The sequence below is a fragment of the Pan troglodytes genome, chromosome 20, assembly GCF_028858775.2.
Source record: "Pan troglodytes isolate AG18354 chromosome 20, NHGRI_mPanTro3-v2.0_pri, whole genome shotgun sequence".
Lineage (NCBI taxonomy): Eukaryota > Metazoa > Chordata > Mammalia > Primates > Hominidae > Pan > Pan troglodytes.
In genome coordinates this window covers 8,944,310-8,971,358 of record NC_072418.2, presented here as the reverse complement: position 1 = coordinate 8,971,358, position 27,049 = coordinate 8,944,310, and the positions used below count along the sequence as shown (strand labels likewise).

Below are 27,049 nucleotides of genomic sequence, written 5' to 3'. Positions count from 1 at the left end.
GGACCCCTCTCTGCAGCAGAGAGCTCTTCTCTTTCTTTCGCCTATTAAACTTCCATTCTCGACCTCACTCTTTCTATGTCTATGTCCTTGTTTTCCTTGGCTGTGAGACTGTGAACCTCGGGTGTTACTCCAGACAAGGAGGCCGTTTCAGTAGTAGCAGTGATAGTAGTAGTTCTCACCAGTTCCTTACTACGTACTGGCTGTTTGCTAAACAGTTTACAAATATTAATTCCTTCCAACCTCATAGCAAGCCTGTGAGATACTTTTATTACTTCCAGGGAACTGAGGCACAGAGAGGTTAAATCACTTGCTGCAGGTCACACAGCTGGTAAGTGTTGGAGCCAGAATGCAAATTTGGGCTGCAAGACCAGAATGAGGGTGGAAAAAAATGAAGCAGATTGTAGAAGTGTAGGGTTGGATCTGATCTTTAAAACATCTTTGCAATTTGTTCATCATGAATTTTTTTGACCTTCACTTTTTAGATTTTTTTAAAATGTTGCCTGAGAATATCATTTATTTTGACAATGACAGTTTGAGATGCCCCCTTGAAATTTGCACTTGAGGCACAAAATTCTGTTACTGATAGTAATAGAACCCTGGAGTTTCAGCTGGGTACATGGCTAATCAGAATGAAGACTACATTTCCCAGCCTCCCTTGCCTGAGTCATGTGACAAAGTCCTGGCCAATGGGTTGTAAGCGGAATTTATTAGCGCAAGCACTTCCTTGAAAAGGAAGGATAGTTGCTTCCCTTCACTTTTTGACCTTCCTGTTTCCTGGAACTCAGCCATGGTGGTGTGTCACTTTGTACTTTGCAGACAAGGGCATCACCTTTGATGTGTCGGAGGCACTTGAGTGAAAGAATTTTGGCTCCTAAAGATTTTGCAGAACAGAGATGACATGCCAGCCCAGACTTTCATGTAGGTGAAAATTGTTTCTTGTTGCTTCCTTTTGAACAGAATTCTCCTAGTCCTACTGGCTCATGGGATAAAGAAAGGAACAGGAATGAGCCGGGCATGGTGGTTCACGCCTGTAATCCCAGCACTTTGGGAGGCTGAGGTGGGTGGATCACCTGAGATCAAGAGTTCGAGACCAGCCTGGCCAACATGGTGAAACCCCATCTCTACGAAAAATACAAAAATTAGCTGGTCGTGGTGGTGGGCGCCTGTAATCCCAGCTACTGGGGGGCTGAAGCAGGAGAATCCCTTGAACCTGGGAGGCGGAGGCTGCAATGAGCCGAGATTGCATCATTGCACTCCAGCCTGGGCAACAAGAGCAGAACTCCGTCTCAAAAAAAAAAAAAAAAAAAGAAAAGAAAAGAAAAAGAAAGAAAGGAACAGGAATGATGGAAGAGTGAGAAGTGCTGAGACAAAAGTGTCTTGATACCCTCCCTCCCAGCAGAAATCCCAGCAGTGAGAGGCGTGCTATATAGTTAAGCGGGAAGCTGTAAGTTGAAGGATCCCTGTCCTTTTCCTGTTAGAACTCTGCCAAGGGTAACACTGAACCCGCTACGCTGTCTGGGTTATATACCCTGGGGTTCTTTGATGCGTGCAGAGAAAGAATTCAGGACACAGGCACAAGTGAGTGGGTTAAGAGTGGAAAGTTTAATAGAAGAAAGGAGAGAGGGCCGGGTGGGATGGCTCACGCCTGTAATCCCAGCACTTTGGGACCCAGGCTGAGGCAGGCAGATCACCTGAGGTCAGGAGTTCAAGACCAGCCTGGCCAATATGGCGAAACCCCATCTCTCCTAAAAATACAAAAAAGTAGCTGGGCATGGTGGTGCACGCCTGTAATCCCAACTACTTGGGAGGCTGAGGCAGGAGGATTGCTTGAACCCAAGAGGGGGAAGTTGCAGTGAGCTGAGATCAGGCCACTGCACTCCAGCCCGAGCGACAGAGCAAGACTCCATATCAAAGAAAAAAAAAGAAAAGAGAGAGGAGAGGAGCTGAGAGAGAGAGAGAGAGAGAGATCCGAAAAAAGGAGAGCCAGCAGACCACAGCAGATTTTATAGGCAGGCTAGAGAAGGCGGTGTCTGTTTTACACAGGGCTCACAGATTGGTTTGATTAGATATGACGTCTACATAGTGTGCAGGGAAGGCTGGTTGCCCCACCCTAATTCTGTGTGTGTGTGTTTTGAGATGGAGTCTCACTTTGTCACCCAGGCTGGAATGCAGTGGTGTGACCTTGGCTCACTGCAACCTCCACCTCCCGGGTTCGAGCGATTCTCCTGCCTCAGCCTCCCGAGTAGCTGGGATTACAGGTGCTCACTAAAACGCCCAGCTATTATTTGGATTTCATCATTGGCCAGGCTGGTCTCGAACTCCTGACCTCAGGTGATCCACCCGCCTCGGCCTCCAAAGTGCAGGGATTACAGGCGTGAGCCACAGCACCCCGCTGCCCCAGCCTACCCTTCTTAAGCAAATAGGCTTTCTAGTTGATCAGTGCCATGTTGTCTGCTCCTTTACAGCACACGTGGCTGGCAGAGAAGGGTAGAGCCGCCATCTTCAATATATCTAGTCCTTAGTTCCCGCTGGCATTCATCCAGGCAAGCTCCCAGCTTGCAGGCTGCTGTTTGTTAGAAAATGATTTGGGGCTGCTTTTCATTAAAAAGAAAAGCCTTACCGAGGACTCCCATGCCCTTGCTCTCCGCCTAAGTAATTCCTTCTCTCTCTCTCTTTTTTTTTTTTTGAGACGGAGTTTCGCTCTTGTTGCCCAGACTGGATTGCAATGGCGCAATCTTGGCTCACCACAACCTCCACCTCCCAGGTTCATGCGATTCTCTTGCCTCAGCCTCCCGAATAGCTGGGATTACAGGCATGTGCCACCGCGCCCAGCTAATTTTGTATTTTTAGAGAGATAGTGCAGCAGGACGAGCTGCAGACAAAACTCCTCAGACACCGAGTTAAAGAAGGAAGGGGTTTATTTGGCCGGGGGCATCGGCAAGACTCCTGCCTCAAGAGCTGAGCTCCTCGAGTATGCAATTGCTGTCCTTTTTAAGGGCTCACAACTCTAAGGGTGTGAGCGTGAGACGGTCATGATTGATTGAGCAAGCAGGGGATACGTGACTGGGGGCTGCAGGGTGTGGCGCCCGGCTGTCTGCTTGTGGATTTCATTTCTGCCTTTTCGTTTTTACTTTTTCTTTCTTTGGAGGCAGATATTGGGCATAAGACAATATGAGGGGTGGTCTCCTCCCTTATCCCCCCCTTTTGAGACTCTCGCTCAATACTGGAGTTCTCACTTTCATTTTTACTACCCGTGTCTTCTTGCAAGACAGATCAATAATGATTCATATAGTACACTTGTGCTGAAGCATTTCGGTGAACTAAGTTAGCGATGAAGCTTTTTATCATTTGAAGAAGTACAGGTAGCAAACAAGCAAGCAGTAAGTAGGTTCTTATTACTATTATAACTCTTACTGTAAGAGTTTTAAATCTTCCTGGGGCTGGGAACTATTTTCTAAACATGGCCTCAGGATCAAATTTATGCCACACTTGCACGGGCACATGTGCCAGTTTCATCATATCTCTAACTATGTCTTCAACTACTTGCCCTTGATTATCTATGTGTAGGCAGCAATTAGTAAGGTTAAATTTCCTACAGACTTCTCCTTCAGCTGCTAGCAAGTAGTCGAGAGCTAATCTATTTTGAGAGATAGCATTTCTCATCTGAGTTTCTTGCTGGGCCAGAATGGTCAAGGCTGTGCCGGTTTTATTGGCGATTATTTTTAAGACAGCTTGTAACCATATGATTTGGTTGATCACGTAAATGGGGGTCCAGTATCTTCACGAGCCGTCTTGTGCCTAAGTAGCAGGACTATAATATTGTATGATTCTCTCGGGGGCCATTTATCATTTTTTCAATTTCTTATAGCTATGCTTCTCTTTTCAAGGGAAGCATAGACAGGGAAGCCCAGGAGTTCGCCTGTTTTGATGGGCAGTAGGAAGAAAGATAGTTTAATAGTGCTAATAACACAACTGCCTGCCTACTGGTTAGGCAATTTGGCATAAGCTCTATGCCTACATATGTAGCATAATCTAGTCGGGTCCGTCTAGTCCCGGTGGGACTCCGGCTATGTCTACATGGTTTGCAACTTTGGGAATTTACTAAATGGATTTCTCTCTGTGTGATTGGAGCTCTACCAAGTGACTGTTTTTGTGGTACCATTATACAGTTTCTGTCTCAGACAACTAAATCGTCCTACGGGGTGAGCGAATTCTTTTCTTTCTCTAGCTATGCAATATTGTCCAATAATTGAGGCTTTTAGGACCTAGAAATTATCAGGATGATTCTTTTGAGCTGGGAATTCATCAGGAACTGGGTCTGTAGGTACTAATTCTCGTGCTTCCTATGGCCATTGATCTCCTATGACAGTTCCCCCACATACATAACATGAAGTGACATTGAGAGACTGGGCTACATGCTCGGCTAATTGCAAAAACAAATTTCTTGTTTTTCATGGAATTTCTGGTACTGGCACTTTTAGTTTATCATAGAAGCTTTGAAATACTGGCTCAGGAGAGCATTTATACACTTTTTCTCAAACCACGATATTTACTTGAAGATCCAGTCTAGCTCTATCAATTTTTTAGGGTTAAACGTTCCTCTTTTTTCTAGCGAGGATCAAGGGGATTGGTTAGTACTAGCTCCAAGGGGTTACATTGTCCTTTAGTACAGGAAGGACCATTTTTTCCTTTCTGAAGGTGGACTGGATCCTTTTCTTTTTTTTTTTTTATCTAATTGGCCTAAATGACACAAGACCAGCACTTTGGGAGGCCGAGGTGGGCGGATCACCTGAGGTCGGGAGTTTGAGAGCAGCCTGACCAACAAGGAGAAACCCTGTTAAGGGAGGGGACAGCCCCTCATATTAGTTTTTGAGAGAAAAGAAAGTGGAAGATAAACCAAGTATATAATTTCTAAGAAATTGACCTTTTGTTTTAAATATGGGGACTGTGGCAGTGGACTTTATAGTCCTTAGTGCCTTTTTACTGAGAAATTTCCTTCAGCACCTATTTTTATTAGTTTTTAGACCAAAGAAAGCTAAACACTATTTTATATTTAATAATGCTTTTTGTATGATTTTTATACCAGATAAGCTAAATTTTATTTTTATATTAGTGTGTTATTAATGTTAAACCTAATTTTAATAAAACCTCCTAGACATATTTATCTAATTTTTAATGTTTGACTATAAGGTCTGATTTTATAGACTCTTTTCAACCTTTTATAATTTTTGCTAAAGAGCAGGTTGGTGCTTTAAGAAAAACCTGTTATGCTTTTACTTTAATGTCCAGAAAAACTGGATGATAGTTCTTTAACTTTGGCTAATATGTTTACACACAGAATTTTCTTTACAATTAACGTTTTAAAACTTGCTTAAACCTTCAAAACAATAATTTTTTTTAACTTTTTAATGTAGGTAAAAATGTACACTCTTATGCCTCCTTATAATCCTTTTACTAAAGGTATATTTTACTTTTCTTATACACTTTGCACATAAACTTTTTTTTTTCAATAGTTTTACATTCAGGAGGCCTAGTTACTTTTAAATTATACAACATTTTTTGCATAAATTCTTTTTTTTAACACTATTTTTATAACATTTTTCTTTCACAACTTTTACAGGCAATTTTTCGACATGCCTTAACTTTCGGACTTACTACAAACATTTCTTTCTTTAAACAACCAGTTAATTTATTTCAGGACAAGAATTTACCATATAATACTCTTTTTATATAAATTCTGCCCCATCTTTTTTTTTCCTTTTTTTTTCTCGAAGATGATAACCATTCTTTTCCAAAGCGAACCTTTTTTTATGTCTGTGGACTAGACTGTCTAAGGCCAGAAGCATAGAAGTTACTGTCATACATGTTAAACTGTTAACTTTTAGCAAACTTTACTTTTGTTGAAAACCTTGTAAGTCGGGATTTTAATTATCCTTTGCTATTAATAAGACCTTGTTTTCTCTAAATTAGAATTGGTATAGATGGCTTTTTTTTTTTTTAATTACCCGGGAGGAACCATCATTCATCCTGTCCTGAAGGGAGCTCCTCCTAGGTCTGGTCAGACCTTCGTATTTGGTAATTAAGATTTAGATCCCCTGTTAGGAAACCTGCTGAGTGAATGGAATTTTCAGTGGTTAATGTTAAATCATCTTTCTTTCTCTCTTTGACTTTGTCGCTCTCTCTTTGACTTTCCTTTTGCCTCTGTCTCTTTCTCTCTCTCTCTGCCTCTCTCTTTCTCTCTCTTTTTTTTTTTCTCTCTCTCTCTCCTTGACTCCCTCTTTGTCTGTCTCTTCCTCTCTGTCTCTTTCCTTTCTCTCTCTCTGCTGGTCTTTCCTTGCCTCTGCCAGCCGCTTATGCTGCTGTTCTCTCAACCACTGTGTGTTGGGGGCGGGGGGTCTAACACCAGCTGTAACCAAGTGTCTATGTATGGGAGCTGGTCTGGGTGCCCTGGCTTACAGGTTACCTTGTGCCATACCTTCGAAACAGGGGACCTGTCCAGGCTTCCTTCTAATGGCCAACTTACCTCTAATGCTGGCCAGTCTATCTTACACAAAGTTTTAAGTTTTCCTGGTGTCATAGTACTCCATAGTCTCCTTTAAATTTTTTTTTTTGAAAATTTTCAACCTAGTTCCTAGTAGGGTGGGCTTACTGGTGCCTGACCTATGCTTCTTCGAGACAAAACACCACGCTCACACCACACGCACACCACAAAACAAAGAACGGGTAAAAAGGGCACACACACACACACTTTTGCAGTTTGCACCAAACCAAAATCAAAACCAAAATCAGAGTATCCAGATATCCAAGCCAGGTCAAAACCAAAACCAAAGTATCAAGCAATCCAAGTCAAGTCAAAAACAATAACCAAAGTGCCGGCACAGGCACGTCGTGGGTGATCAGGCCACGCTTCCACTCAAACGGAGTGGGCAAGTTCCTGAGACCAATCCTGTCAAGCAATTCAAACCAAGTCAAAACCAAAACCAAAGTGCCGGTACAGGCACGTCGTGGGTGATCAGGCCACGCTTCCACTCAAACGGAGTGGGCAAGTTTCAAAGACTAGTCTTACCAAGTTTTAGATGTCCAGACTCCCAAGTGCCCATTCCTTCCCGGCGTTCAGCCACCGCGTTGATCCTCCACGGGGGCCTGCCACACACTCCTCTGGCGAGGCGTCCCACGGGCACAAATGCCTACCCGGGAGCACTCTCAGGATCCGCGTCACTCGGGCTGGTCGGAGTCCCCTGCAGGGATGTTCCACAGGGCGGGCTTAAGCCGCCTAAGGAGCTGCCTCGACCATCCGCCAATCACCTCGCTTCCCGGTCAGGGAACCAAGAAATGGAGCAGGATGAGCCACAGACAAAACTCCTCAGACACCGAGTTAAAGAAGGAAGGGGTTTATTTGGCCAGGAGCATCAGCAAGACTCCTGTCTCAAGAGCCGAGCTCCTCAAGTGAGCAATTCCTGTCCTTTTTAAGGGCTCACACCTCTAACGGGGTGAGCGTGAGAGGGTCGTGATTGATTGAGCGAGCAGCGGGTACGTGACTGGGGGCTGCATGCACCGGTAATTAGATCGGAACAAAACAGGATAGGGATTTCACAGTGCTTTTCTCTACAATGTCTGTAATCTATAGATCACGTAACCGATTAGGTCAGGGGTCGACCTTTAACTACCAGGCCCAGGGTGTGGCGCCGGGCTTTCTGCTTGTGGATTTCCTTTCTGCCTTTTTGTTTTTACTTTTTCTTTCTTTGGAGGCAGAAACTGGGCATAAGACAATATGAGGGGTGGTCTCCTCCCTTAACAGGGTTTCTCCTTGTTGGTCAGGCTGCTCTCAGACTCTTGACCTCAGGTGATCCGCCCACCTCGGCATCCCAAAGTGCTGGGATTACAGGCGTGAACCACTGCACCCAGCCAGTAATTCCTTCTTAATTCCTATATCAACACCAAGGAGCATATCCCTGTGGCAACTTGAGATCAGCCACAGCAAAGGGAAAGAGAAGGAGTGACCAAGTTGGACAAAGAGGAAGCCTGAGTAGGCACTTTCAAGCTGCCCACGGCTTCCAGGGTTATGGAAGAGAGGCAGAAGTTTCCAGATTTCCCTTGGGGGAAAGCAGAAGGCAGCCAAAAATCAGCCTGGTGGGCCTCGGGCTTCCTCAGGAGGAAAGTGATCTTACTTCCTGTGCTCCAACTGTCCTCTGGGTCTCTCCCCTCAACTCTTTCCCTTCACAGGGCTCATGATTCCCCTGACTTAGAGCAAGCGAGAGAGAGAGTGCCAACATCAGTGGACGTCTTGTCCTGGAGCCTCAGCTCTAGAGTCTGCAGATGGGGAAACTCTGGTTTTAGAAAACCTTCTTCTCAAACGTCACCAAAAAATAATGCACACGACCGTGGGGCGTGGTGGCTCATGCCTGTAACCCCAGAACTTTGGGAGGCCAAAGTTGGCGAATCACTTGAGGTCAGGAGTTCGAAACCAGCCTGGCCAACATAGCAAAACCCCATCTCTACTAAAAATACAAATATTAGCCGGATGTGGTGGTGCACATCTGTAATCCCAGCTACTTGAGAGGCTGAGGCAGGAGGAGAATCACTTAAACCCGGGAGGCAGAGGTTGCAGAGAGAGCCGAGATCACGCCACTGCCCTCCAGCCTGGGTGACAGAGCAAGGCGTCCCAAAAATAAATAAATAAATAAATAAATAATGTTGCAAATGACCTCCAGCAGAACTGCACAGACTGGAAAGTGGTCAGAGGCCAGGTCAAGTCACTAAGTGACTCAGGTGGGAAGGTCCAGGTTCTTCAGGTACACGATATGGATCCACATTCAAATCTAGGCACTTCCTCTCCCAAGCTCCTTGCTAGGTGGATTAAGCTGGGGGCCTTCCTCTCTGAGCCTGCTCACAGGGAAAATAGAAATAACAGCATGATTCACTTCATAGGGTTCTTGGGAAGGTCAGAAAAGGTGAAACCTGACAAGTGCATAGCACAGGACTAAACCCTCAATTGCGCATGGGTCTTCTGGTTGGTTGTGTTCCGGTATCATTCAAACCACACCGCGTTGAGTTTGTGTGCATACGTCCGCGTCTGTGACACGTGCAAGTGTGCTTACGAAAGAATATCCTTGAAGTAAAATTTCTGGACCGAAGGGAAGGTGCATTTTGGTGCATTGATAGATTTCAACAAGCTGTCCTTCCAGAAAGTTGGATCCATTCAGATCCTAGCCTCCAGGTTTGAGGCTCCTTCTCACCCACGCACTTGCTGAGCAGTGAATCATCAAACACTCTGATCTTTTACCAAATCACAGGTGACAAGATAAAGTGTGGCTGGGCACAGTGGCTCACATCTGTAATCCCAGCACTTTGGGAGGCCCAGGTGGGCAGATCACTGGAGGTCAGGAGTTCAAGACCAGCCTGGCCAACATGGTGAAACCCCATCTCTACTAAAAATACAAAAATTAGCCGGGCGTGGTGGTAGGCACCTGTAATCCCAGCTACTCAGGAGGATGAGGCAGGAGAATTGCTTGAACCTGGGAGGCGGAGATTGCAGTGAGCCAAGATGGCGCCATTGCACTCCAAGCTGGGCGACAGAGGGAGACACGATCTTAAAAAAAAAAAAAAGAGAGAGAGAGAGAAAGAAAGAAAGATTGTGTTTCATGGAGCTTTCAATTTCCAATTTTCTTGTGGTGAACGAGATTCAGTTTCATAAGCAGTTGTATTTTTTTTATTTATTTATTTTTTTAAGGCAGACTCTCTCTCTGTCTCCCAGGCTGGAGTGCAGTGGCCAGATCTCAGCTCACGACAACCTCCGCCTCCCGGGTTCAGGTGATTCTCCTGACTCAGCCTCCCGAGATAGCTGGGACTACAGGCGTCCACCACCATGCCCAGCTAATTTTTGTATTTTTAGTAGAGACGGGGTTTCACCATATTGGCCAGGCTGGGCTTGAACTCCTGACCTTGTGATCTGCCCGCCTCGGCCTCCCAAAGTGCTGAGATTACAGGCGTGAGCCACTGCACCCGGCCAAGCAGTTGTATTTATTTTTATGAGTTGGCTGCTCCTGTCTCATTTTGGGATTTTCCTAAGACACCTCGGCCTCCCAAAGTGCTGAGATTACATGTATGAGCCACCACACCCCATCTCTCTTTCCCCCATCTTTTAGAAGGTGTTAGTTATTTCTTAATGATATGAGTCTAAACTATTTATATCTTAAGCTGATAAAAAGATCAGCTAAGTAAATATTAAATAAATTAAGGTAGGAGGTTGTCTTGAAGGTGCTGTCTACCCGTTTCCCCCAGACCTGGAGTCCTAGGGCTTCCATGAAGGAAATCCCTTTAGTACTTGGGGATCTCAGGGAGGATATTTTGATTTCTGGATACCTCAAAATTCTGGACCTCTTTGACCACCCTCTTTCACCCACCCAGCAAATGCTATAGGCTCAGGCTCTGAAATCTCCCGTTTTTATCTCCTTTCAATTTTTTGCTTTTTGTTGGTAATTTTGCTGTTTCAAACAGCCCCCAAATAGTGCTGAAGCCCTGTCTAATGTCCCCAAGAGCAAGGAGGCCGTGATGAGCCTCACAGAGGAGGAAATCCATGTGTTAGAGAAGCTATCCCCAGGCACGAGTTCTAGCGCTGTTGGCTGTGAGTTTGCTGCTGATGACACTGACTTCTTGATGATTCATAGCCAGAGGCCCTTGGGACCCTAACTGTATGTATATACAGACATATCTTTCTTTCCATTTGAGAGCAGGTAATGTTTATTGAACAGCTTAGAAAAATAATTATAGTACACACCATAGTTCATTCTTCTAACAAGCCTGTTGATCTGGTCCTCCCTGTTGCCAGCATCTCCACCTTCCACGAAATGGGTCGTCTGTTTCTTCATTCCGCCTCATGGAGAAGATACTTTGAAGGACCACAGGAAGTTATGTGCTTCTTTGAAGCGTTTTCCAACAGTATAGACCTCATGAATCACATCCTCCATATAGATGATGCCATATTTTCCAAGAGATCGTGCAAAGCGTTGTCTGTCAAAGCAATTCGTTTCTTATTGATTTTGCCATAACCACGCTTGTAGATTAGTTTATTTACTGACTTCAGATTTAGGTACCCACATGCAATGTATGGCTCTACAATCCTCAGCATGTTAATTGGCCTTCACAAAGGTTCCACTGAAGATTTGACAAAGGCGAAGAAGCTGCAACACATTTCGGACCTTTGGGCTCACACCATCGATACCTCTGATCCTGATGACAAACGCCAATCTGGATTCTGCAGGTACATAGAAGTTGCCAGCTTTTCTTGACATCTTTTCCATTCGAATTTCAGTTCTGTACCTCTGCCTATATTCCTTGTGATAGTGCTTCAATTTTTCATAGATAAGCTTCCTCCTTGCCTTTCGAAGCATCTTTTGGGCAAACTTCTTTCTCAGGCGCTTGGTCTTCAGCTCTGTGAAATTCCTTTGCTTTTTCTTAAGGGTTTCTGGCACAGCAGGAACTTCCTTCTTCTCTTCTACACCCTCCATGGTTCCAGCCGGAAAAAGAGGCTGAATCCTCTTTTAAAAAAAAAATTTTTTTTTAAGACAGAGTCTCGCTCTGTCACCCAGGCTGGAGTGCAATGGTGTAATCTCGGCTCACTGCAACCTCTGCCTCCCGGGTTTGAGCGATTCTCCTGCCTCAGCTTCCTGAGTAGCTGGGATTAAAGGTGCCCACCACCACACCCAGCTATTTTTTGAATTTTTAGTAGAGATGGGGTTCCACCATGTTGGCCAGGCTGGTCTCCAACTCTTTTTTTTTTTTTTTTTTTTTTTTGAGACGGAGTCTTACTCTGTCGCCCAGGCTGGAGTTCAGTGGCGTGATCTCGGCTCACTGCAAGCTCCGCCTCCCGGGTTCACGCCATTCTCCTGCCTCAGCCTCCTGAGTAGCTGGGACTACAGGCGCCCGCCACCATGCCCAGCTAATTTTTTGTATTTTTAGTAGAGACGGGGTTTCACCGTGTTAGCCAGGAGGGTCTCAAACTCCTGATATCAAGTGATCCGCCTGCCTCAGCCTCCCAAAGTGCTGGGATTACAGGCGTGAGCCGCTGTGCCCGGCTCCTTCTTGGTGTTTCTTGACTTTCATCTGCCTCATTCAGTTTCTGTTTCTGTTTTCACACGGCTCCTTCTCTATGAGCCTCTTTTCTCTCCACCTGAGGGCCCACTCTAATCCACTATGACCTCATTTAAGCCTAATTATATCTGCAAAAAAAACCCCGTAATTTCAAAATGAGGTCATATTCTGCAGTTCCAGGAGGCCATGAATTCTGGGAGGACACCGTTAACCCACTACAGCCATTGAGAACAGGAGCAGGAGGCTGGATGCGGTGGCTCACACCTGTCATCCCGGCACTTTGGGGGACCTACGCAGCAGGATCGCTTGAGCCCAGATGTTTGAGACCAGCCTGGTAACATAGTAACACCCTATCCTCTACCCCCCCCCCCAAAAAAAAATTAGCCGGGCATGGTAGCGTGTGCTGGTAGACCCAACTATGCAAAAGGCTGAGATGGGAGGGTCACTGAAGCCCAGGAGTTTGAGGCTGCTGTGAGCTGTGTGGCGCCACTGCATCCAGCCTGGGCAACAGAGCAACACTCTGTCTCTAAAAATATTAATTTAGGCCGGGCGCGGTGGCTCACGCCTGTAATCCCAGCACTTTGGGAGGCCGAGGCGGGCAGATCACGAGGTCAGGAGATGGAGACCATCCTCGCTAACATGGTGAAAACCCATCTCTACTAAAAATACAAAAAGTTAGCCGGGCATGGTGGCGGGCGCCTGTAGTCCCAGCTACTTGAGAGGCTGAGGCAGGAGAATGGCGTGAACCCGGGAGGTGCAGCTTGCAGTGAGCCGAGATGGCGCCACTGCACTCCAGCCTGGGCGACAGAGCGAGACTCTGTCTCAAAAAAATAAATAAATAAATAATAAAATAAAATAAAAATATTAATTTAATTTAACTTTAAACAAAAAAGCAGGAGGTCTCCAAGAATGCAGGAGATAACTGACCGGGTGCAGTGTCTCATGCCTTTAATCCCAGCACTTTGGACGGCCAAGGCGGGTGGATCACCCAAGGTCAGGAGTTCAAGTCCAGCCTGGCCAACATGGTGAAACCCCATCTCTACTAAAAATACAAAAAATTAGCCAGGCATGGTGGCGCGCGCATGTTAATCCCAGCTACTCGCGAGGCTCAGACAGGAGAATCGCTTGAACCCAGGAGATCGAGGTTGCGGCGAGCTGAGATGGCGCCACTGCACTCCAGCCTGGGTGACAGAGGGAGACCTCCGTCTCAAAAACAAAACAAAACAAAAAAATGCAGGAGAGGGGTACACGAATATTTGGGGAGCACCCCCAATTCTTGGATGTCTGCTGTATCCCCAGTGCACAGCACAATCTAGTCCCTAATAAATGTGCAGTGGAGGTTTGTTGAATAAATGAATGGGCCCCAGAAGAATGAGGTGGAGAGGGGAATAGGAAGATTGAATGTCTCCTGCCTGAAGGTCGGGCGGGGAGGGGTTGGGGGCAGGCAACTCTGAGGCTCACCCGGGGCCACTGCCTGCATCCTGGCAACTGCCTCCACCCACTTTAGGATCTGCAGACTGGCAGCGGTTGGAGGGAATTTCCCCTCGCCAATTGCTCAAGTCCCTCCCCTCGACCGGCCGGACATCCCCAGAGAGGGGCAGGCTGGTCCCCTGACAGGTTGAGGCAAGTAGACGCCCAGGAGCCCCGGGAGGGGGCTGCAGTTTCCTTCCTTCCTTCTCGGCAGCGCTCCGCGCCCCCATCGCCCCTCCTGCGCTAGCGGAGGTGATCGCCGCGGCGATGCCGGAGGAGGGTTCGGGCTGCTCGGTGCGGCGCAGGCCCTATGGGTGCGTCCTGCGGGCTGCTTTGGTCCCATTGGTCGCGGGCTTGGTGATCTGCCTCGTGGTCTGCATCCAGCGCTTCGCACAGGCTCAGCAGCAGCTGCCGCTCGAGTCACTTGGGGTGAGTTGAGATGGAAAAGTTGGGAAGAAAACATCCTAACTTATTCCGGCAGAGAATACGGCGAGGGGCGCAGGGACCGTGCACCAGGGCGGAGACTGAGAGGCGCGTGACCGAAAAGACAGAATGAGATGGGTACAAAGAGGCCAGAGAAGAAGATCTGGTAGGGCAGAGACAGAGACCAGAACAGGGAGGCGAGGCGGGGACCAGGCTGCCCGGTGTAGGGGCTACAAGACAGGCAGCCCTGCCAGGAGGTACAGGGAGATCCCGGGATGGGAAAGGTAGGCGCACATAGAAATGGAAGATGACTCGGCTCTGGTGTTCCCCCGGCAGGCTGACTCAGAGGCTGCTGGGGGCTTCACAAGGCTGGGCGTGGGGGCTTCCTGGGGCCTCCTAGGACGGGATGGCCCCAGCCACTCGCTCCGGGTGGGGGAGGGGTCCCTTTGGGGACCGCGCCGGGCGCCTTTGCAGCGGAGAGAGTCCGCTGCGCGCGGTGCTCTCGCGCCCAGTGACATCCAGGAAAACGATTCGGGAAACGAAGAAGTTCTTTTGAAGGTCTCGACTTCACACTCCCCGCTGGTTCAGACCTGCTTCCTCTTTAAGAAGTCTTAAGAGTAAAAAAAGTAAAATGAAATAAAATCACCAGTGCGCGCCGTGGGATGAGAGGTGGAAAGGAGGATGGACAGAGAAAAGAGAGCTCCTGGCACAGGGGACACATAGAACCTCTCTGCTTACGTCCGTGCCCTGTTTTCTGGTCTTTTCTTCCAGTGGGACGTAGCTGAGCTGCAGCTGAATCACACAGGTAACACGGGGGACGTGGAGGGACGGGGAGAAGAAGAGGCACAGAGAGAGAAGGAAGGAGAGGTAGAAAGACAAGTGGGGAGAGACAGAGAGAAAGAGACACAGAGAGACGGAGGGAGAAAGGGAGGGAGAGATAGGGAGGGAAACGGAGAGGGGGAGACAGAGAGAAGACAGAGAGGGAGGGAGAGGCCCAGAGAAAGGGAGGGAGAGACAGAAAAAAGAACAGAGAGAGGGACAGAGGGGACAGACGGAGACAGGAGAAGAAGGGGAAAGAAAGAAACAGGGAGAGACGCAGGGAGAGAGGAAGAGGGAGGGAGGGAGACAGGCGGGGGAGACAGAACGAGAGAGAGGGAGAGAGAGGGAGAAAGAGAAAAAAGACAGATAGAGGAAGAGAGAATAAAAACGAGAGAGGCGACCTGGCGTGGTTGCTGGAGCCTGTAATCCCAGCACGTTCGGAGGCCGCGGCGGGTGGATCACTTGAGCCCAGGAGTTTGAGACCAGCCTGGCCAACATGGTGAAACCCCGTCTGTACTAAAATTACAAAAATTAGCCGGGTGTGATGGCAGGCGCCTGTAATCCCAGCTACTCAGGAGGCTGAGGCAGCAGAATCGCCTGAACCCGGGAGGCAGAAGTTGCAGTGAGCCAAGATAATGGCACTGCTCTCCAGCCTGGGTGACAGAGGGAGATTCTGTCAAATAAATAAATAAAAAGAAGAAAGGAAAAGAAAAAGAAAGAAAGAAAGGAAGGAAGGAAAAGAAAGAGAAGAAGGAAGGAAGGAGAGAGGGAGGGAGGTGAGAGAGAGAGAAAGGAAGAAAAAGAAAGAAGAAAGAGAAAAAAAGAAATAAGAGAGAGAAAGAAAAGAAAGAAAGCCAGAGAGAGGAAGAGAGAAGGAGAATAACAGAGAGGAAGAGACAGAGACAGAGAGGGGGAAGAAGAAAAACAGGGTGGGGGAGAAAGAGATCATGCCCAAGAGAAACGGGAAAAGGGAGAGAACGAGAGAGAGAGAGGAGAGAGAGAGCGAGCAGGTTTGTGTTTCTGGGCATCCACTACCTTTCTCTCTCTTTCCCTCTCAGTCCTTCACATTCGATCTCCTCCCTTGGAAGAATCAAAGGGGTTTTGTTAGTAAACGAAAACGCTCACAGGAAAGGCTACCCTTCCTCCATTCATGCTACAAGCACTAATTATACATCTGCAGTGGGCAGGCACTGTTCCGGTACCGCAGTCGCGCACAAAACAGACAGAAATCCCTGCCTGGGGAGCTTCCCTTCTACTATCACTCCTACCGAGGAGGAGATGACCAAAAAAATAAAAACGAACATGTGAGAAACAGAGCAATGCCACGTAGAGTAAAACAGGCCAAGAGCAGGTTTTAGAGAAGAAATCAGGCAAGGAGGTGGGTGGGGAATCCGGGCATGCCAGGGTTGGGGATTTTCATTTAAAGTGGAGTCGCCGTGGTCCGGTGAGGGGGTGGTCTCTGAGTGGGTGGCATTGGCAAGAAGCCTTGAGGGAGAAGAAATGAACAGTTCTGCTCTAGGTGGAAGTCTCTACCTCCTCCCAGCCTCTCTCGAACGCTTCTTCCTCTTCTGTTTTTCCACGGTTCATCCCCAGAGACTAAAATTACTGCAGGCTTGCGTGTTTTGTTCCTTCCATTTTGTAATGGAAGGGACCTTTGTTGCTCTCTCTTCTCCTTGGGTCTCTGACCCCTGATATGTCTCCCCCCACCACCCTCGCCGCCGCCTTTGCCATATTTTTCCTGTAATTTGGTCTTGAGGCCCCTTTCTGGAGAGTGGCTGTAAACTCCAGCCCCACGTCGATGGGGCACCAGGCGTGGTGGCCACAGGTGTTGACAGTGTCTTTCACAGGACAGCTCTTTCTTCTGGTGGATGATGTCATGCCTAAGTGTCTGACAGGGGACCAGGTGTCACTCTTACAGGAAATTTGCAAAGCCTGGTAAACACCCTTGGGGCTCCTGTTTGACCCGTGTTCAGCTCCTTCCTAACAAGACAGCCAGTCTCCAGGAGAGCCTTGAGTGAGGAGGAGAGTGAGGCTCAGGTGTGTCAGTCAGATAAGTCGCGGAGACAGGAGACGCTGAGATGAAACACGTGAAATATGGCCGAGCACTTGGCTCACGGCTGTGATCCCAGCGCTTTGGGAGGCTGAGGTGGGAGGATCGCTTGAGCCCTGGAGTTCTAGACTATGTTTCTTGGGAAACATAGCAAGACCACCATCTCTAGAACAAAAGTTTGAAAATTAGCTGGTCATAGTGGCGCATGCCACCTCCCAGTGACTCGGGAGGCTGAGGTGGGAGATAGCTTGAGCCCCAGAGGCTGAGGCTGCAGTGAGCTCTGATTGCACCACTGCACTCCAGCCTGGGTGACAGGACCAGACCCTGTCTCTAAAGAAAATAAAGATCCTAGAGAGAAGAGAGCCAACGGGAAGGTAGGGGAGCTCTCTGAGACACACACTCAACCAGCGGGTGGAGAGCAAGAAAAAAAAAGGGACCTGGGAGCCAAAGCTTTTATTGGGGTTCAGGGTGTGACCCGAGCAGGCGTCCCTTGGGGAACTCTCTCGTGCACTCTCTTGCGCGCTGTCTCTCTCGTGCGCACGCTGTCTCTCTCGTGCTGTCTCACTCTCTCAGGCACTCTCTCGCTCACTCCCGTGCACTCTCGAGCTCTGTAGCTCTCGTCCTCTCTCACACACACACACTCTCCCATGCACTCTCTCGAGCTCACTCTCACACTCTGTCTGGTGCACTCTCTCTCAAGCTCTCTCGTCCTCTCTCACACACACACTCTCTCTCTTGCTCTCTCTCTCATGCTGTCTCTCGTACTCTCTCCTGCTCTCTCGTGCTCTCTCTCACTCTCTCGTGCACTCTCCCTCAAGCTCTCTCGTCCTCTCTCTCACACACTCTCTCTCTCGCTGTCTCGTGCTCTCTCTCCCTCATGCTCTCTCTCTCTCATGCTGTCTCTTGCACTCTCTCCTGCTGTCTTGCACTCTCTCGTGCACTCTCCCTCAAGCTCTCTCATCCTCTCTCTCACACACTCTCTAGCTCTCTCATGCTCTCTCTCGCACTCTCTCGTGCTCGCACACATACACTCTCTCGCTCTCTCTCGTGCACTCTCGTGCTCTCTCACACATACACTCTTTCTCTCGCTCTCTCTCGTGCTCTCTCTCTGCATTCTCTCTATATATATCTCTCCCTCCCCCTCTATCTTTACCCTTGTCTGTTTCTGTTTTTTTTTTTTTTTTGTCTCTCTCTCTCTCCTGGTGTCTCTCTCTCCCTCTCTCCACCCCTCTCCCCTTACCCCTCTCTCCACCCCTCTCCCCTTACCCCTCTCTCCACCCCCTCCCCTTACCCCTCTCTCCACCCCTCTCCCTTTACCCCTCTCTCCACCCCCCTCCCCTTACCCCTCTCTCCTTCCCTTTAGATCTCTAACCTTCTATCCCCTTCCCTTTTTTTTGAGACAGGGTTTCTGTGACCCAGGCTGGAGTGCAGTGGTGTGATCATAGCTCACTGCAGTCTCAGCCTCCCAGGCTCAAGCGATCCTCCAGCCTCAGCCTCCCAAGAGTAGCCAGGACCAGAGGCGTGCACCACCACACCTGGCTGACTTTTTATTTTTTGTAGAGATGGGGTCTCGCCATGTTGTCCAGGCTGGTCTTGAACTGCTGACCTCAGGTGATCCACCCACCTTGGCCTCCTAAACTGCTAGGATTTCAGGCATGAGCCACCACGCCCAACCTATTCCTTGATCTCTAACTCTCGATCTCTATATCTGACTTTCTCTATGACCCCCTGTGCCTCAGTTTCCCTAAACCTCCATCCTCTCATCCCTCTAACCCTGTGCCCCCAGGACCTCAGCAGGACCCCAGGCTATACTGGCAGGGGGGCCCAGCACTGGGCCGCTCCTTCCTGCATGGACCAGAGCTGGACAAGGGGCAGCTACGTATCCATCGTGATGGCATCTACATGGTACACATCCAGGTGACGCTGGCCATCTGCTCCTCCACGACGGCCTCCAGGCACCACCCCACCACCCTGGCCGTGGGAATCTGCTCTCCCGCCTCCCGTAGCATCAGCCTGCTGCGTCTCAGCTTCCACCAAGGTTGTACCATTGCCTCCCAGCGCCTGACGCCCCTGGCCCGAGGGGACACGCTCTGCACCAACCTCACTGGGACACTTTTGCCTTCCCGAAACACTGATGAGACCTTCTTTGGAGTGCAGTGGGTGCGCCCCTGACCACTGCTGCTGATTAGGGTTTTTTTAATTTTATTTTATTTTATTTAAGTTCAAGAGAAAAAGTGTACACACAGGGGCCACCCGGGGTTGGGGTGGGGGTGTGGTGGGGGGTAGTGGTGGCAGGACAATAGAAGGCATTGAGCTTTTTCTTTCATTTTCCTATTAAAAAATACAAAAATCAGCTGGGCGTCGTGGCGTGCATCTGTAATCCCAGCTACTCGGCCGACTGAGGCAGGAGAATCGCTTGAACCGAGGAGGTAGAGGTTGCAGTGAGCCGAGATTGTGCCACTGCACTCCAACCTGGGCAACAGAGCAAGAGTCTGTCTCAGGAAAAAAAAAATGTTCTTGGTTAGGGATGTTTGAAGAATAGAGGAAGTGGGCTGGGCACAGTGGCTCATGCCTGTAATCCCAGCACTTTGGGAGGCTGAGGAAGGCAGATCGCTTGAGCCTAGGAGTTCAAGACCAGCCTGGGCAACATAGTGAGACCCCCATCTCTACAAAAAATACAAAAATTAACCAGATGTAGTGGTGTGCTAGTCCAAGCTACTCCGAAGGCTGAAGTGGGAGACTGGGTAGAGCCCAGGAGGTCAAAGGCTGCAGTGAGCCGTGATCATGCCACTGCACTCCAGCCTGAGCAAGAGTGAGATTCCTAGTCAAAAAAAAAAAAAAAAAAAGTTCTGTTTTCTGCTTGGTGCATCTATTTGACAAGAGAGGAAACACAAAGATCACTTTGGGTGACTGTCTCTCAAAGCAGGCAATGCAAAATATCTAACGAGTTGGGAGGCCAGGGCAGGTGGATCACTTGAAATCAGGAGTTCGAGACCAGCCTGGCCAACATGTAAAACTCCGTCTCTACTAAAAATACAAAAATTAGCCAAGCGTGGTCCAGGGCGCCTGTAATCCCAGCTACTCAGGAGGCTGAGGCAGGAGAATCGCTTGAACCCAGGAGGCGGAAGTTTCAGGGAGCCAAGATCGCGTCATTGCACTCCAGCCTGGTGATGGGTGTCGCAAACCACCATGGCACACATTTAGCTATGTAACGGAACTGCACATCCTGCACATGTACCCCAGAACTTAAATAATAATACTAAAAGATCACTTGAGGTCAGGAGTTCAAGACAAGCCTGGCCAACATGGCGAAACCTCACCTCTACTGAAAATACAGGATCTTGATCTGTCACCCAGGCTGCAGTGCGGTGGCATGATCCTGTCTCACTGCAGCCTCAAACTCCTGGGCTCAAGCGATCCTCCCACCTCAGCCTCCCAAATAGCTAGGACCGCCTGCACAGGCCACCACACCCAGCTTTTTTTTTTTTTTTTTTTTTTGAGATGAGGTCTCATTACATTGCCCCAGCTGGTCTCAAACTCCAGTCTCCCGAAATGCTGATCTTCCCGCCTCGGCCTCCCCAAGTGCTGGGATTACAGGCATGAGCCACTGCCCTGGACCTCAAATACATTTTGGAATTTTCCAGTATTTAAAGATGGTGTACAGGATTATACCATCTTTTTTTTTTGAGATGGAGTCTCGCCCTGTTGTCCAGGCTGGAGTGCAGTGGCATAATCTCAGCTCACTGCAACCTCCACCCTCCCAGGTTCAAGCAATTCTTCTGCCTCAGCCTCCCAAGTCTGGGACTACAGAAATCCGCCACCACGCCCGGCTAATTTTTCTATTATTAGTAGAGACGGGTTTCACCATGTTGGCCAGGATGGTCTCGATCTCTTGACCTTGTGATCCACCCGCCTCGGCCTCCCAAAGTGCTGGGACTACAGTTGTGAGCCACTGCGCCTAGCGCTTATACCATCTTTTATGCATCACCTCAGTGAGGTCGGGACAGCATTTTGTAATCAAACACCACACCTTTTTTTTTTTTTTTTTTTTTTTACAATGAGAAATGTTAACATTCACACTAAGTGGGATAAAAATCAAGACTACAGGCCAGGCGCGGTGGCTCATGCCTGTAGTCCCAGCACTTTGGGAGGCCGAGGTGGGCAGATCGCCTGAGGTCAGGAGTTTGAGACCAGCCTGGCCGACGTGGTAAAACCCCGTCTCTACTAAAAACACAAAAATTAGCCAGGCATGGTGGCCGGCACCTGTAAACCCAGCTACTCAGGAGGGTGAGGCAGGAGGATCACTTAAACCCAGGAGGTGGAGGTTGCAGTGAGCCAAGATCATGCCATTGCACTCCAGCCTGGGTGACAAGAGCAAAACTCCATCTCAAAAAAAAAAAAAAAAAAATCAAGACCGCAGTTACCAACCTGGCTAACACAGTGAAACCTCATCTCTACTAAACACTTAAAAATTAGCTGGGTGTGGTGATGGGCACCTGTAATCCGTGCTACTAGGGAGGCTGAGACAGGAGACTCTCTTGAACTCAGGAGGTGGAGATTGCAGTGAGCTGAGATAGTGCCACTGCACTCCAGCCTGGGTGGCAGAGTGAGACTCTGTCTTTAAAAAAAAAAAAAAAAAGACTACTATTAACAAAAAGTTAGTTCAGGTCAGAGATTGCTGCCAAACAATTCACCAAAACAACTTGATTTCCAGGGCTTTTTGGATTTTGGAACTGGGGACTCAAAGTAAAGTGAAGTGCTTCTTACGGCATTTAATATGGACTGCACACTGTTTTATCCCATTAACTCAGCTCATGTTCATGCAAGCCCTACAAAGCTGGAGGAATCATCATTGTTCCCATTTCGCAGATGAGGAAAACAGAGGCGCAAACCGTTGAGTCATCTGTCCAAAGTTACTGGTTTTGTAACAGCTGGAACCTCAGTATTTAACAGTTAAGGAAAATAGTGGCAGAAAACCTGAGTCACAAGCCCGAGGCAATTCATCTACATAGTAGTGGACTTAGGATTCCAAGCCAGATAATCCCGCATCTTGCATCCATGATCTCGCCTCTAGAGGGGCAAGTGAGAGGAGTGGTGGGGTGTCCCAGCTGAGGGAGGGGAAGTGAGACCCATGCGCCACCCGCCCTCACAAATCTAGCCCTGCAGCCCCTCTCCAACCTTACCTGGACTCAGAACCATGCATCTGGAAAAGCCACAGACACTCGACGCCAGCCTGTGAAAGCAGCCGGGAGGGAGGCTGCACCCTGCAAAGCCACAGGGAAGGGGCTGCCCAAGACCATGGGAACCCACCACTTACATCAGCGTGACCTGGATGTGAGACACAGAGTCAAAGGAGATTATCTGGCAGCTTGAAGATTGGACTGCCTGACTATTCACAATAGCAAAGACTTGGAACCAACCCAAATGTCCATCAATGATAGACTGGATTAAGAAAATGTGGCACATATACACCATGGAATACTATGCAGCCATAAAAACGGATGAGTTCATGTCCTTCATAGGGACATGGATGAAGCTGGAAACCATCATTCTGAGCAAACTATCGCAAGGACAGAAAACCAAACACCGCATGTTCTCACTCATAGGTGGAAATTGAACAATGAGAATACTTGGACACAGGGCAGAGAACATCACACACGGGGGCCTGTCGTGGAGTGTGGAGTCGGGGGAGGGGGGAGGGATAGCATTAGGAGAAATACCTAATGTAAATGACAAATTAATGGGTGCAGTAAACCAACACGGCACATATATACATATGTAACAAATCTGCACGTTGTGCACATGTACCCTAGAACTTAAAGTATAATTAAAAAAAAAAAAAAAGATTTGACTGCCTGGCCAGGCACAGTGGCTCATGCCTGTAATCCTAACACTTTGGGAGGCCGAGGCGGGCAGATTGCCTGAGCTCAAGAGTTCGAGACCAGCCCGGGCAATATGATGAAACCCTGTTTCTACTAAAATACAAAAAAAAAAAAAAAATTAGCCAGGCGTGGCAGCGTGCGCCTGTAGTCCCCGCGACTTGGGAGGCTGATGCAGGAGAATCGCTTTAACCCGGGAGGCAGACGTTGCAGTGAGCCGAGATCGAGCCACTGTACTCCAGACTGGGTGACAGAGCGACACTCTGTCTCAAAAAAAAAAAAAGATTTAACTGCCCCACTGGATTTTGGAATTGCAGGGGACCTTCAGCCCCTTCGTTTTGGCCAGTTTCTCCCATTTGGAATGGGTATATCCAACGCCTGTACCCCATTGTATATAGGAAGTAACTAATTTGCTTTTGATTTTACAGGCTCACAGAAGGGACATGCCTTGTCTCAGATGAGATTGTGGACTGTGGACTTTTGAGTTAATGCTGAAATGAGTTAAGACTTTGGGGGATAGTTAGGAAGGCATGACTAGTTTGAGGACATTATACTCAATGAAATAAGCCAGTCAAAAAGGAAAAATATGTATTGTATAAACTAACTTACATTAATCTACCACATAGGATTAAAACTGTTCACAGGAATATAAAATAGAATTTTTTAGATATACAGTCTTTGAGGGTTTCCTTGTGTTTCTACCAGTCCAGAACTTTTCTTCAGGTGCTTAACAGTCATTTGAATCAGTTCTATTTTCTTTTTTCTTTGTTTGTTTTGATTTTTTGTTTCTTTGTTTGTTTTTTGAGATAGAGTTTCGCTCTTGTCACCCAGGCTGGAATGCAGTGGCACGGTCTCGGCTCACTGCAACCTCCACCTCCCGAGTTCAAGTGATTCTCCTGCCTCAGCCTCTCAAGTAGCTGGGATTACAGGCATCCACCACCACGCCTGCCTGTAATCCCACCTACTCGGGAGGCTGAGGCAGGAGAATCGCTTGAACCTGGGAGGCAGAGGTTGCAGTGAGCCAAGATCGTGCCACTGCACTCCAGCTTGGGCAACAGAGTGAGACTCCATTTCCAAAAAAAAGAGAAAGAAAAATAAATTCAATGTCATTAACAGGAAGGCTGAGGCAGGAGGCTAGAATCCAGGAGTCTGCAGTGAGCTATGTTCATGTGGCACTCCACCTAGGGTGACAAAGGAATACAAAGAAAAAAAAGAAAGAAAGAGACAGAGAGAGAGAGAAGGAGGGAAGGAGGGAAGAAGGAAGAAAAGAAGGAAGGAAAGAAGGAAGGATTATTTGATGTTACATGATTTTCACCTCAATTTTTGAAAAAAGAGTGTATACACAGGGTTTTATAGAAAAGAAAATACAAGGCCAGGCACAGTGGCTCACACCTGTAATCCCAGCACTTTGGGAGGCCAAAGCAGGTGAATCAGCTGAGGTCAGGAGTTTGAGACCAGCCTGGCCAACATGGTGAAGCCCCGTGTCTACTAAAAATAGAAAAAAATTAACCAGGCGTGGTGGTGGGCACCTGTGGTGCCAGCTGCTCTGGAGTCTGAGGCAGGAGAATCGCTTGAGCCTGGGAGGCAGAGGTTGCGGTGACCCAAGATCACACCACTGCACTCCAGCCTAGGCAACAAAGCGAGACTCCATCTCCAAAAAAAAAAAAAAAAAGAGAGAGAGAGAGAAAAGAAAGAAAAGAGAAAATTCAAAGTCCGTTAACAGTTAATCACCATCTTGTCCACCTCCTCAAAAGGAAATCCAATGTCCATTAACAGGACCACGAGCGGTGACTCATGCTTGTTCCCAGCACTTTGGGAGGCCAAGACGGGTGATTCACCTGTCACAGCTGAGAGAGGGGAAGGATCACCCGCCTCAGCTTGGTCAGAAGGGCAATAAGGGCAAGACCAGCCTGGCTTATATGGCAAAACCCTATCTCTACTAAAATACAAAAAAAAAAAAAATAGCCAGGCATGATGGCAGGCGCCTGTAGTCCCTGCTACCTGGGAGGCTGAGGCAGGAGAATCGCTTGAACCCAGGAAGCAGAGGTCACAGTGAGCCAAGATCACAACAAGTCTGGCTTTTTTTTTTTTTTTTTTTTTTTTTTTTTTTTTTTTTTTTTGTATTTTTAGTAAAGACTGGGTTTCACCATGTTGGCCAGGCTGGTCTTGAACTCCTGACCTCAGGTGACCCACCCACCTTGGCCTCCCAAAGAGCTAGGATTACAGGCATGAGCTGCTGTGCCCAGCCTCATCTTTTGAAATTTAGCATTAAACTCGGACATCCAGATTAACAGGATAGAGACCAGAGATGTCCACTGTCATAAATTTAGCCTGCACAAAGGAGGAACTGGTGTTTTGATGAATCTACGTAATTCACCAATTAACCGACCACACTTTGTGTGTGGTCTTTTTTAAGGGTGATGGGAAATGCTTCATGAGTAAGTTGTGCTGAGATAGGAAAACTGTATCTCTTTAAAAGTCTTATAATACTGATTTAAATATCATGCTGGTGTGCGTATGTACGATGCACATGCAAATTTCCAGCAAACCTTACCAGCCCTAAGACCCAAGTGAGACTATTTGAACGCAGAGCCCACATTTTCCAATTTGGGGTAAACCCACTCCTTAGTACCTCGCAAGCCTCCAGAGAGCCCACATATTTGTACCCCAATATCTGCTCATTTCCTCCTACCCCTATTCCCTGGTAACCACAGTTCTACTCTCTGTCTCTAAGAGTTTGGCTTTGTTTTTTTTTTTAAAGATTCCCCATATTGACAGAACAGGAGTATCACCATCTTGGACAAGTGCTGCCATTTTAAGTTTCATCTTGATCAGAGCTGGGCGGGGTGGCTCACACCTATAATCCCAGCACTTTGGGAGGCCGAGGTGGGCAGATCATGAGGTCAGGAGATTGAGACCAGCCTGGCTAACATGGTGAAACCCCGTCTCTACTAAAAATACAAAAAAATTAGCCAGGCGTGGTGGCGGGTGCCTGTAATCCCAGCTACTCAGGAGGCTGAGGCAGGAGAATGGCATGAACCCGGGAGGCAGAGGTTGCAGTGAGCTGAGATCGCACCACTGCATCCAGCCTGGGCAACAAAGAGAGACTCCATCTCAAAAAAAAAAAAAAAAAGTTTCATCTTGATCCAAAAACCGCCTAAATCCAAATGGCATCAGCCTAATGGCTAAGGTCACCATGACCATAAACCACAAATAACATCCTCAACCACAGACATTCCAGCCCCAAGATAACCTCCTTTCTGGCTGGGAAGATGTCAGCCCCAAGATAACCTCCCCTGTGACCAGAGACATTCCAACCCCCCCGCCATAAACCTCTCCCCCACACAGAAACATTCCAAGCTTGTGATAAGCCCCCTCACCCTAAAACCAATATATACTCTTAGTCTGTAAGACAGAGCACTCTTGACCAAAAAAATTGGCCAGAAGCCCCTCTCAGGTTTATTCTCCAAAATAAACCCGTCTTTGACTGTTGAGCCACTTTTCGTGTTTCTTTTCTCTTTCTTTAACTCTTACACGTATAAGTAAGATCACACAGTATTTGCCTTTCTGTGTCTGGCTTATTTCACTTAGCCTAATGTCCTCCAGGTTCATCCATATTGTCCCAAATGTCAGGATTTTCTTCTCTTGTAAGATGAAATAGTATTCCAATGTGTCTATAGACCATACTTTCTTTATCTATTCTTTCATTAATGGACACTTATGTTGTTTTCATATCTTGGCTATTATAAATAATTCTGCAACGGCACTATTCACAATAGCAAAGACTTGGAACCAACCCAAATGCCCATCAGTGACAGACTGGACAAAGAAAATGTGGCACATATACACCATGGAAGACTATGCAGCCATAAAAGAGAATGAGTTCATGTCCTTTGTAGGGACATGGATGAAGCTGGAAGCCAAGCCATCATTCTCAGCAAACTAACACAAGAACAGAAAACCAAACACCGCGTGTTCTCACTCATAAGTGGGGGTTGAACAATGCGAATACATGGACACAGGGAAAGGAACATCACACACCGGGGCCTGTCAGGGGTTGGGGGGCAAGGGGAGGGAGAGCATTAGGACAAATACCTAATGCATGTGGGGCTTAAAACCTAGATGATGGGTTGATAGGTGCAGCAAACCACCATGGCACATGTATACTTATGAAACAAGTCTGCACATTCTACACATGTATCCCAGAACTTAAAGTAAAATTTAAAAAAATAATAATAATGCTGCAATGTTCATGCAGATATTACTATGTTCTGACTTCTCAACGTCAGAAGTGCAGCCTTTGAGGAACTGAAACCTG

General features: G+C 47.8%; 1 protein-coding gene across 5 annotated transcripts; it reads left to right on the top strand.

Moving 5' to 3' along the window:
• The first annotated feature begins 699 nt into the window (after positions 1–699).
• Positions 700–19,205, top strand: CD70 (CD70 molecule). 5 transcript variants are annotated; one of them, XM_063801076.1, is made up of 6 exons: positions 700–918; positions 11,149–11,260; positions 12,265–12,424; positions 13,775–13,989; positions 14,755–14,788; positions 18,639–19,205. In XM_063801076.1, the coding sequence occupies exons 4-6, from the start codon at positions 13,828–13,830 to the stop codon at positions 19,022–19,024; spliced, it is 582 nt and encodes a 193-aa protein (XP_063657146.1). In that variant the 5' UTR covers positions 700–918; positions 11,149–11,260; positions 12,265–12,424; positions 13,775–13,827; the 3' UTR covers positions 19,025–19,205. The 5 variants fall into 5 exon arrangements, with proteins under 5 accessions (XP_063657146.1, XP_063657144.1, XP_063657147.1 ...); XM_063801077.1 differs by having other exon boundaries at positions 754–918; positions 10,829–11,260; XM_063801074.1 differs by lacking the exon at positions 14,755–14,788 and having other exon boundaries at positions 707–918.
• Positions 19,206–27,049: the final 7,844 nt, after the last annotated feature.